This window comes from Ixodes scapularis, unplaced genomic scaffold (genome assembly GCF_016920785.2).
Source record: "Ixodes scapularis isolate PalLabHiFi unplaced genomic scaffold, ASM1692078v2 PGA_scaffold4__175_contigs__length_147842914, whole genome shotgun sequence".
In the NCBI taxonomy this organism is placed as follows: Eukaryota; Metazoa; Arthropoda; class Arachnida; order Ixodida; family Ixodidae; genus Ixodes; species Ixodes scapularis.
The window spans coordinates 108,943,432-108,955,571 of record NW_024609879.1 but is presented as its reverse complement, the minus strand read 5'-3'; the positions used below and the strand labels follow the sequence as shown (position 1 = coordinate 108,955,571).

Below are 12,140 nucleotides of genomic sequence, written 5' to 3'. Positions count from 1 at the left end.
CAACTCTCTAATAGTAAACCACCTCGTTATGGAATATATCGCATATAAACCACGGCATAATTGTTTTCTGTCAAATTTTACCGCGCTCTTAGTGCCCGTTCTAGAACAAACAATCGAAGGAGAAAAGGCAATTGCAACCTGGCTTCATGTCTAGTGTGAGCCTGATCACCTCTAATATTCCCTAGCCAGTACAATTTTTAGTCTAATCTTGCATGTGCCCCATTGCTCCCTAGGCGGACGGTGGAAGGGAACACAGTTATCATCATCATCAGCATTTATTTTCCTTGAGGGCCCCAGGGGGCATTATACAAGGGAGTGAACACAATAAAAACATCAACAAAAATAGTTAATAAAAAACACGCTGTAACCTATACTTGTATTTCAGAAAGAAAGAGGTTAACGGCTGCAGCAAACTTGTTAGTGTCAGTCATGTTTACAATGAGGTCAGGTAATGAGTTCCAATCGTCAATAGCAGATGGTAAAGTCGACATTTTATAAGAGACAGCTTACGAAGTAATTGAGCGCAGTTTACACGAGTGGTCAAAACGAGGGAAAATACGGTAGGGAGGTGATAGTAGAAAATCTTTTAGATGATTGTTGTGGTAAAAGATTTTGTGAAGAAGAGTGAGACGTGACACCCTTCGACGTAAAGAAAGTAAGTCAAGGTTAGCTGATTTGCGTAATCCTGATATGCTAGTGTATGGGGAGTAGTCAGAGTAAATAAAACGAAGACCTCTGTTTTGAATGGATTCAAGGTTGTTTGTTAGATATGATTGCCATGGTGACCATATGGATGAAGCAAATTCAAGTTTCGATCTGACCAAGGTCGTATAAGCTAGTAGTTTTACTGAAGGTGTAGCTAGTCGGAGGTTATGGCTAAGAAATCCGAGAGTACGGTTAGCATCGGCAGTGACAGCATTTATGTGAGTAGTCCATGACAGATCAGAGGTCAGGTGAACGCCTAGGTATTTATATGAGGAACAGGTAGATACTGGGATAGTGGAAAGGTGATAAGAAAAGGATGAAACATGTGAACTGCGGGTGAATGATAGAGATTTACATTTATTAAAGTTTAAAGTCATTTGCCATTTGTGGCACCACTGAGTTATAAGTGCGAGGTCATTCTGCAAAATTTCATTATCGTGGTTTGAATTAATAGGTCTATAAATTACAGAGTCGTCGGCGAACAGGAAGAGGAGATGTTGAGGTAGAGATCATTAATGTATATTAAAAATAGAAGGGGGCCAAGAACGGTTCCCTGGGGGACGCCGGAGGTTACAGTGCAGGTGGTAGATTTGGTGTTGTTAATAGATGAATACTGGGTGCGATTTGTGAGGAATTCGGAGATCCATTTGACGACTGAGGGATGGATATTAATATTTCTAAGTTTCAGTAAGAGACGTTGATGAGGGACCCTGTCAAATGCCTTGGAGAAATCAATAAATATGGCGTCAGTTTGCTTATTAGAATCAAAGTTTGAGTAAACGTCAGTAAGAAAAGCTGTTATACCCTTGTTACACGGGCACACTTAACTGCAGTTATGCTAAACCACAATTAGCGTACAATACTTGCCGACAACATTCTGCGGTGATGCAGTCAGAGCTATGGGCGAACGTGCGCTTGAGCATCTTGAGCACGCATTAAAGCAGTGCACGCGCTCTCTTCACTTCTTTTGAAATAGCTGTCCGAGGGTATAGTGCGGCATCTGTGCTGCCACGTAACCGCAGTTAAAGCTGAGTTAACCGCGGTTAAGTGTACCCGTGTAACAGGGGTATTAGTTGCGTTTCGCATGAGTATGACTTGCGAAAGCCGTGCTGATGCTCGAAAAGGAGGTTGTGGGAGTCTAGAAAGTTTATTATGTTAGAATAGAGTATATGCTCTAAGAGTTTAGACGACACACTGGTGAGCGAGATGGGGCGATAGTTGTTGATTAGTTGGCGATCACCTGCTTTGTAAACGGGGATGACGTTAGCGATTTTCCAATCGCATGGAATTTCAGAAAGTTGAAGAGACTTCGAGAAAATGTCGCAGAGGAAAGTTGAAGAGACGTGTTTAGTATTTATTAATATTTTCGAGTTTATTTGGTCGTCGCCAGAGCTAGAAGACACCTTCAGCTGATCAATGGCCTTTAGTACACCAGAGTGGTCGATCATGATAGGATTCATAGGAGGATGAAGGGGTTGGCACAAGTTGGGCATACTTGACAAGTCTTCATTGGTAAAGATCGAGCTAAAAAATTTGTTAGTTTCAAGAGCACTATGTTCGTCAGAAAGTGGAAGGCCATACTCGTCAACGAATTGTAATGGAAGAGAGTGCTGGGCTAATTACTTTCCAAAACTTTTTAGGTTTATTGGTTAAAATGGTGGGGAGGTCATGAGTATAAAATTTGGATTTGGCATCATGAATCGCGGATTTGTAGGCCCTAGCGCATTCGTGATAGGCGTTCCAAGATGCGTTAGTGTTATGAGCCTTTGGCCTCGTATAAGCTCTTTTTTTCCTGTTGGAGTGACAATGAACTGTTTTATCGTACCAAGGGTTAGTGTTATCGGATATAATTCCAGTGAGTGGAACGAAACGTTTGATTAGGGATGTTAGTCTATCTTTGAAAAGAATCCAGTTTTCATTGACCGTCCTTTCTGCGAAGTTAACTGAGAATATGTGATAAAATTCTTAGAGGTTGGTGTTGATAGATGCGTAGTCGGCTCTCGCGTAATCGTGAATGAATTTGCAATAACGTGATTTCTTAGGAGTAGTGATGGAGAATGTTAGCTCAATGACGAGATGGTCGCTAATGCTGGGTAAGTATGTGAAGTTTCTGAAGAGTGAAAGGTCATTGCTTAAACATAGGTCGAGTACGTTGCTGCAGCGATTGGTAATTCTAGTGGGTTGAGTGATAACATTAGATAGGCTAAAATCTAAACAAAGGTCAATAAACTCTTGAGAAAACGCACAGTTAGAACAAATAGTAGACCAGTCAATATTTGGGTAATTGAAATCACCAAAAAGGGTAACTAAAGCGTTAGGATATTTACATGCGAGTTCAGAAAGGCATTTATACAGCTCAATAACAAAATCTCTTTTATTATCCGGCGGCCTGTAACACACACCCATTATTATGGAAGGCGTTGTGCAAAGATACACCCAAACAACTTCTAGGTCAGTGGTAAGCGGTATTAGCCGAGATGGTATATGGTCTTTTATGGCCAAAAGTACGCCCCCTCCTTTTCTAGTTTTTCTATCAGACCTATACACTCGAAAGTTTAGGTGTGAGGGAAATAGTTCAACGTTAGATATATCAGGGCTTAGCCACGTCTCTGTAAGTACAACAAAAGCGGCATTACAAGTTTCAATTACTGAAATTATTTCGTCTCTCTTTGGTATTAGGCTTCTAATGTTAGTAAATAGGATAGAATGACTTGAAGATTTGTTAGTGATAACATGGTGCTTTGCCGGTCGACTCCTAGAGGGCGACGAGAAGAAGCGCTGGCGTGGCTATGTGTCTTTTTCTTTAACGGCGCCAAGAGCGGCATCGAATACGTAGCACTTATCATTTATAAAAAGTTTATCATGACGCAGTCTGTAGGGGGTGCCTTTTGGCCTTGCAAAATCAAGAAGGTGACGGCGTGCGAGCCGTACAGAAATTGGAAAGTCTTCGCTGATGGCTACGCGAGTTCCTTTAAGCTTGTGGGCTGATGAAAGAACGCTATCTTTATCTTTAAACGAAGAAAATTTTACTATTATTGGGCGACATTTCTGAGGGTCGAAAGCTCCTAGGCGATGCGCCCTTTCAATCCTAGATGATTCAACTTGCACGTTTAGTTTTTCGGAGCACAAGCTAGTGACCAAGCACTCTGACTGAGCCCACGTTTCCTTGTCTGCGTCGGTGATGCCAAAAAATAAAAGATTACAGCGACGGGATCTGCCCTCTGCATCATCGCAACGTGTTTTTAGCTGAGATAGTTCGTTTAAGGCTGCAGTAAGCTGGGGTTCAGTAGTCGCGGCGCTACTAGTATCCTTCTGCTTTAGTGCGTCGAATTCACTCGCGAGTTTGTTAAGTCGCTCTTCAAGTGTTGAAACTGTCTGTTCACTTTGTTTTTGTTTTTCTTTTAGAAGGTTTACTTCTTGTTGAAGTATAGCATGACTGTTTTTAAGTTTATCGACTGTTTCTTGTAAGCTAAGTAATTATGCTCGTGCAATTTTTTCTTTTCTTAAACGTTCCTAGAAAAGTTAAGACAAAGGGCTGTTGAGCTAATTTGAACGGTATTTCACCTTAGATTTACAACCGTTAAATTTGTTTCTATATGCCTAATAAACTACACAAATAATTACAATGTTAAAACTGTCCCATTCTCCCCCACTCTCCCCTAGAGCTCAGGATACTCTAGTTGTATCACACACAGCACTCCTGCCGAATGTAAATGTATATGTCTGAGCCCTTTGAAGTGGGTGGCGGCTTGTGCCACCTAGCCCTTGTGTAATTTAACCCGCTAAGATATAAAAATAATATAACCTCGACAGTGCACAGTCTTTTTTCTGTTAACTTTTTTTTTTTTTTTCTGTAAACGAAAAACTTTCAGCCTTTCCACTCTGGTGAAGAAAGAAGACCAGCGAAGAGCTGTACTATGGTGGGATTGAAGTAATGGCCGGCCGCAAGTCGGCAAGTCGGAGTGGAAAGGCTGGAGAGGTTGGCGCCACTCATAGATGGCGGTAGCTGTACAGAGTTTAATGTCATCATTTGTTTGCTGGCGGACACGATCCTGGGGAAACTAGCCCTTAACAGCTCGGCTGTAAAAATTATCTACTCTCAAATCATTAGTGTTCAGGAATGGACAACAAAAACAGACAGTGAAAAAAGAGAAGAGGTTGATCTCTTCTTACAGCACCTTAAGACCAATCACCAACAACGCACGAAAAGAAAAGTAATGCTGATGTAAACGACTAAATATTTAGTGTCGGTTTCAAGCACAACGCCATACCTCCCAATTCCCCTTAAAAACAAAAACAAAAAACACAAAAAAACGGTTATAGAAACACATGAACAACAGTACGAAATAAACACGGAAACAGGAAACTTAATTAGTGTGATCCTTCTCGTTCGGGGGAAAATGTAAATATGTAAATATGTAAATAGCTTGGTATGTATAACCATAAAAAAAGATATCTTTGTGTAAAGAAAATAATTAATCAAAAATTAAGAACGGCAAAAAAATGACCCCCCTGAAAAAAAAAAGTTAAGGAAAAAGACAATTAATAAATTAAATGAAAACATACATGAATATACAAAGATACGCAGATATACATAACTAGTTTAAAAAAACATTAAAAAAGAATAAGATTTTTAAATTGTTTCCAATTTAATTTCTCATATTCCAGTACGAAAATTCGAAACAAGAAGTGAACTTCCTCGTCGTCAAGAAAACCAAAGACAACAGGCAGGACCAAGCGGAACAGGCAATTAATACCTTAATACCAAGGGGGAAAAATCATCAATGCCTGCAAGATTTTTCCAAGTTCGTTTCAATGCCAAGGTTCAGCTGCCTCCCTGTTCTTATTTTTTTTTTTGGGGGGGGGGGGGGGGGGGGCTTTAAAAACTAAAGAAACTTTTGGCCAATCACGGCCCTCCTTTTTTATTTTAAATTGAATTAAACCTGCTATACCGTCAGGTGGTGCAGCTAGAGAGTAACAGTTGATCTCCTTCAATTTTACCTCATTTAGAAATTGTAATTGTAATTGTTAACTTTACCCGGGCACTCGTTTCACCTTATGCTGCTTCTGCAAAGATTTTCGAGCATCCCTGAAAATAATGCAACGGAAATAAAATTTAAAAAATAGGGTAAATATTGCTGGTTACAGTGGACGTTAGGGTTTGCAAAAACATCTAATTTCTAATTATCAAAACAATTTTCTAGAATTAACGTTTTAATGAATGAAAATAAACATACGGTTCCAAATAGAAACTTGCTAAGTGTCACTAAAAACCCCTTAATGAACCAATTTTACAGCGATGTGAACCACGCGGGAAGCGCGAAGGTCCGAGGCCGTAGTGAAAATATTCGCGTTCGCGCTACGCCAATCTTTAGCTTGCTGCATAAGTGGCAAATCTAGCCCAACCCCGCCCTTCCCGCGCGCTTCAAGTCGTCCTTAAACTGGGTGATTTGCGGGTTTTTGGACGACGCTCACCGAGTTTCTAATATACCTATTGCTATATTACCCAAGCATCAAGGAGAATGCAGGTATTGGTGTTCCACGCGCCGCACGTGCTGGCCTCAGCAGCAGTAAGTTTTCTAAAGCAAATACCTAAAACAAATGGCATCTTGCACGCGCGTTCGTCAACACTTTATTTTGGTGATTTACTTCGAGATCTTTATGCCGGGAAGGCGTACGATGTGTCGCGTGGAACACCAATCCCTGCATTCTCCTTGATGCTTGGGTAATATAGCAATAGGTATATTGGAACCCTATGTTTATATTACAATACAATAGAGTAACTCTATTTTCTCATCAACTAATAAAAAGGAAGGCTAGGGAGAAAAAGAAAGCTGCAAAACTGTTTGACGGGTCCCCAGCTCCATATAATAGCGAACGAACAGCATAATTAGAAGCATTAGTTATAGTTATACAATTATTCGCATCATTAGTTATAAACTTAAGTAGTAACTTGTATGTAACCATTTTTATTATGAGTACGTTTGTGCACTCCCTGGTGTCTTCTGTGGCTGGCAGTTTATTCCCGAAAAGCGATTATTTATTTGTTTTATTCTCTCAGACACTTTATTTTTAGGGATGTTCAAAATATTTCGCACACCCAGTATAGTATATATACCTGGTCTAAAACAAATATATATATCAAAGCCTGGTCAGTCACTTGCGGCGCCATCTGGCGAAGTGCCTATGTTCCCCTTCCAATCTGTTCGAAGCAGTGTTTGAACAAAAGAGATATCCCAATCGAGAGGTCCTCAACGCGTCGTCGGATCTCCGATACCAGATTCCCCGAGGGTCAACGAGGGACCGACCCGCTTCGATGACTCTGTTTGCAGGGCACTCTGCGACGACAAGCGCGAACACGGCCGAGCGCAGGAAAAAGATGTCACAACACCCACGATCAATGCACCGTTGTGACGTTGCCACCCAATTTCAGAATCTCAGACAAAACTCTCGTGGGATCTCGGGAGAGACCAGCTGTCTGCCATGTTGCGTGAACACACACACACAAAAAAAAGGCGCGAAAAACTCGAGCGTCAAGCGCGAGTGCGTGTCTGTGTGTGATGTCGGGGAGGAATGGGAAGGTGAAAAAATTGGGAAATGGGGAACGGGAGGGGATAGGGAAATATAGACCTGGAAAGGGGGGAATTTGAAGAATGGGGAATGTCAAATGGGGAAAACTTGAAACTGGGTAACGAGAGAGGGGAAAGTTTGGCGATCGGGAGTCGGGAAAGAAGGAATCGGGGAATAGGCTCCTTGCACTGACGTCACATCGCACACTTTTGAACACCAAGTAAAAGGAGGAGAGGGAAGCTGCTTTTGTAAGAATTTTGAGTGACAGGTTAATCTTCTATAATCTCCTGGGAGGAGAATAGCGACGCCTGCGCAAATCCGGGAGCCACAAAAGAGGGTCCTAATAAGAGGGAAGCTCCTTCTTCCCCTTTTCTCTGGAGGGGCATCGGAAGTGACGTCATGTGCAAGGAGCCTATAGGCAACAGGAAAGTGGAAAATTGAGAGATTGGCAAACGGGAAAGGGAAAGAATTGTGGAATGTGGAAGGGGAAAGAGAGAATATGAGGAATTAGCAACGGGAAAGAAGGAAATTGGGGATAGGGGAACGAAGGAGAGAAGACTGGCTCTTTCGCAAATTAATCAACTTTGGTTTGTCCCCCCTGGCGTCCACCATTGCGTAATTCAAGCAAGTGACACCGTCAACAAGGTTCATGTTTGAACCGAACACGTCCTTATATATTATATTTTTTGCGCAACACTGGAATACAGCCATCGACTGTCGCAACAGTCTACCTGCTTTCTTTTTTTAAATTTCATTTATTGATTCCTAGAAGGCCGTTTTGCAAGGGCATTAATTACATAAGGAGAGGGCTGGACGGTCGTTAATTCGCAATAAAAATCATACTACAACAAAACACTAAAAAGAGTCCCACTTTTGCAAGTAAAAAGACGCATTCCTTCCTACTGGGTCAGACTGCTTAAATTAAAGAAGCCAGCGGTTCGAAGTTCGGAGCAAAGAGCCGCGTTTTTGTACGCGCTGTCTGCGAATTGATTTTGTTCGCTAGCGTTCAGCCTCGGCGTTCACCAACCCGGCCAAAACCCGCGTAAACAGATCGCCTTTCTCCATCGTATCTCATCACTTGCTCCTAGTCGTGCGTTTGTATGAGAGCACTTTTTCCCCGTTATTTGTCTTTGTGCCTTGTTCGTGCCAGTTTTACAAAATTAAAAAAAAAGAATGCCATATAAAAGAAAAAGATGAAGAAAATAAACTCCTGATTTCCCTCGCAAATTCGCACATCTTCACTATCCAGGGATCTATATTCTTACATTTGTTTGTATAAATGTAAAAATATTTTTAAAAAATTCTGTCGAACGAAAATTATCGTCGGAGACGGGCAAATCGAACGCTTGCTAAACTCCGTTTAGTATACCCTGCTCTTTATACGTTACTATAAAACTTGGCATAGTTAGTGGGGCACAACGTCGGTAACTAGGCCATATTTCAGCCTATTCGGATGCTCCACCAAGAGCGGGCCTTTTAAACTGGGCCATTGAATGTGTAGCGTGCGCGTTTAAAAGCGTGCCAAAGTCGCGGATATTGAAGCATGCGTGATGTCCGTTAGATCGATACCACCTATGCAGAGCGAAAGTTCGTCTGCTTCTTTTGCAGGTGTTCTGGTGACGTCAAAAAGCCGAGCTCTGATTGGCTCCGACTGAAGGATAGTGGGTAGACCTCAAGAGCCAATCAGAGCACGTCTCGCAGCGTATTACGACAAGCGTAACGCTAAGGCGGACGCGTCTGCCGTTTTGCGAGTCTCTCGTTGCGTTTCACCTTGTACGTCGCTTGGGGCAGGTCGGCGATCCACCGATGATGACGTCATCTGTAGGCCTTCTCTTCTCGGTGGTATGCATCTTAGACGCATTGCATTCGCTGGATTGGGAAAAAAACCGAAGGGACTTCCACGTCGCCCTGGGAACGGATTCTGCGAACGCTGTCGCCCGTGGTGCTATAGGCCCTTCGGGGTGGAATCTGGGGGAATTCTCGAGACTCCACTGCGTCCACGAGTGTCGCTCACTAAGCTCGATTGGTAAAGCGCGCTCGTCGGTGTTGTTGAGTGCTTTCCAATCAAAGTGTGGTAGAGCTGGAATCTCTCTCTCTCTCTCTCTCTTTCCGTCCGACTTCGTTAATTACTGCGAGAGTCCCTTCGGCATACTCGGACACCCGTGGGTTGGAGCAATCCGACCTCGGAAAGTCACGAGCGTTTCATTAAAAGCGCGTCCCTGGCGCTCGAAGCAAAAAGGTTCTAGCACAATACAATCCCCAAAACCACAATCCGAAAAAAAAAATGAAAGTTTTCTCGATCATGATAAACTCGGGGAGCACCAAATGCGTCGTGCGGGCATTATGCGAGTGGTGTGATTTACTATGCTTGGTTACGGGGAGCTTTGGTTGGATTCGGATGTGCTGCTCACAGAACGCACTCTCGTGTTCTCTAGGGTTATCGTAATGATCGAAGCGAGTTTAAGTTTAATCGGGAGTGGTGCGTGTCACGAGCTTGCTTTAATGAGACGCCTTCCGTGGGTTCTGCTTCTTTCATGGGTGCGCGTAGTTCCTTGAATTCGCGGTGTTCTGAGATTGCGAGGAACCTACCGCAGTGATTGCGAGGAGAGAAGGTTTATCGCGCCCTTAGCGCCATCTATTGATTGCTGTCTGAAGTTGTAACGTCATAGGCCTGCTGCGATATATCTTGGTACGTTTTGATCCACCCACTTATGCGGTGTTGGGTAAACCATCTAAAAAGTACTTGAAGTAAAGTACAAAGTAAATAAGAGGTTATGTACTTAAAGTAAATTAGTGAAGGCACTGGACGCAATGTACTTCAAGTAAATTAGTGAAGGCACTGGACGCAATGTACTTCAAGTAAAGTACTATAAATACCATGTACTTTCAAAGGACTTTTTAACATAATCTGCTATACAATGTGGCTTTTTTTGTGTGCATTGTTTCAGGAGTAGTCGGAGGTGGTTAAGTTATTTCCTGAAATGGTGGCGAATATTGGATGAAGTAAACTGACCACCGAGTAGTTAATTTCGGAAATGGCGCCAAATTCAGAAGTTCCTCCGACTTTTGAATTTAACGTTGCTTTTACACTGGCTCGCATCCAAAAGGGTTAAACGTACTAAGAAAGAGCATGATGTCGTATCCGTAGCTTCCGCAGGCAATCCTTTTGGGAAGAGTATATTTCTTAATATGTTTAACCTCCTCACTTGTGCTGACCGAGCGAGAAGTAGCCTAAGATAGAAATGCTGCGGGAAAGCTGCCCCGATACAAACGGAGCGATGCGTCGTCTGCTTGCATTTCTGTGGAGAGTATATTATTTCTCTCAGCATTTTTTCAGAAGAGATTCAGTGGTATAAATGATCAAGACACGTGTCCTACAGATATTACAGCGCATACTCAAGATTGCACTTGAAAAAAAATTTTTTTTTTTTTTCAAAATATGTTTAAAAAAAAATGGCGAGTCTAGATTGTCAAGAGAGACTGCAAGATCACGAAACGCCAAAGTGCCACCGAAAATAAAAAAAGCTTGTGCTAGAGGCGTCCCGCCTCCAGCGCAAGCTTTTTAGATGTGTGACCGAACGTCTGAAGGACCTCCCTGCCGTTCTCATCGTGTCAGCTAGAAGACGATCCAGCGTATATTAAGGTTTAGTGTATCATCGCACTTCCAGCTAGGTGTTGCAATAATTCGGCACCAGGTAGCGCCACACGTCTCACTGTCCTGCCGCAGGGTTCGGCATGACCACTCCGACCACGTGGGCCGGCCGCGCTCTGCTAGTGCTGTACGGGTTCTTCGGCTGCTCTGGAGCCATCCTGTTCTTCAACCTGTTCCTGGAGCGCATCATTACGCTGCTAGCGTGCCTGCTCAAAGCGATCCACGAGCGGGACCTGAGAAGACGGGGTCTGCTCGACCGGAGGGACTCGCAGGTGACCATAGCAGGCGACGGTCGAGGACGTGTGACCGGACATACGTTTTGCTATGATGTCAAGACGTCAACGTTCGCTGGTTACGATAGGAGACGACCGCGAAGGATGTGTGACCAAACACACGTCCTGCACTAATGTCATGCTTTCAAAAGTCGTAGGTGACCATAGCAGAAGACAGCGGAGGACGTGTGACCGTACATATGTCCTGGAATAATGTCATGACGCCAAAGTTCGCAGAGTATGCCATTGCAGACGATTGCGGAGATTGTGTGACGGGACACACACAAACGGTCTGTCATGTCAAAATTCAGAGGTGCCACCATAGCAGACGACCGTGGAGGATGTGTGACCAGACACACGTCCTGCCATAATGTCATGACTTTAAAAGTCATATGTGACCATAGTAGACCACGATGGAGGACGTGTGACCGGACATACGTCCTGCCATGATGTCATGACGTCAAAGTTTGTAGTTAATTTTAGCACGCGACCGCAGAAAATGTGTGACCGGACACAGGCCCTGCCATGATGTAAAGACTCACAGGTGACCATGGCAGACGAACGCGATGATGTGTGACTGGCAAACGCCAGTCACACATCATCGTGGCTTTAAAAGTCGTAGGTCACCATAGCAGACGACATTGCAGGACGTGCGACCGGATACACGTCCTGCCGTGATGTCATGAAGTCAAGACCCGCAGGTGACCATATCAGACAACGGTGGGGGACGTGTGACAGAACACATGCACGTCTTGCGTACACGTCCAGCCAGGATGTCATGACTTCAAAAGATGTAGGTGGCCATAGCAGATGATGGTGAAAGACGTGTGACCGGACATACGTCTTGTTACACATCCTGTCATGTGTGACGTCGCGAGGTCATTGTGACGTTACGGAGACTTCGGCGATGCGTCGAGGGCCGAGAGCGTGCTTTGGGTGCA

General features: G+C 43.6%; 1 protein-coding gene across 1 annotated transcript in view; it reads left to right on the top strand.

The window, feature by feature from the left end:
- LOC8027772 (potassium channel subfamily K member 12) overlaps positions 1 to 12,140 on the top strand; it is a 167,407-nt gene that overhangs the window by 141,450 nt on the left and 13,817 nt on the right. The window contains exon 2 of the mRNA XM_042293666.1: positions 11,003 to 11,199. Coding sequence (XP_042149600.1) covers positions 11,003 to 11,199 — 197 coding nt within the window. The remainder of the gene's footprint in view (positions 1 to 11,002; positions 11,200 to 12,140) is intronic.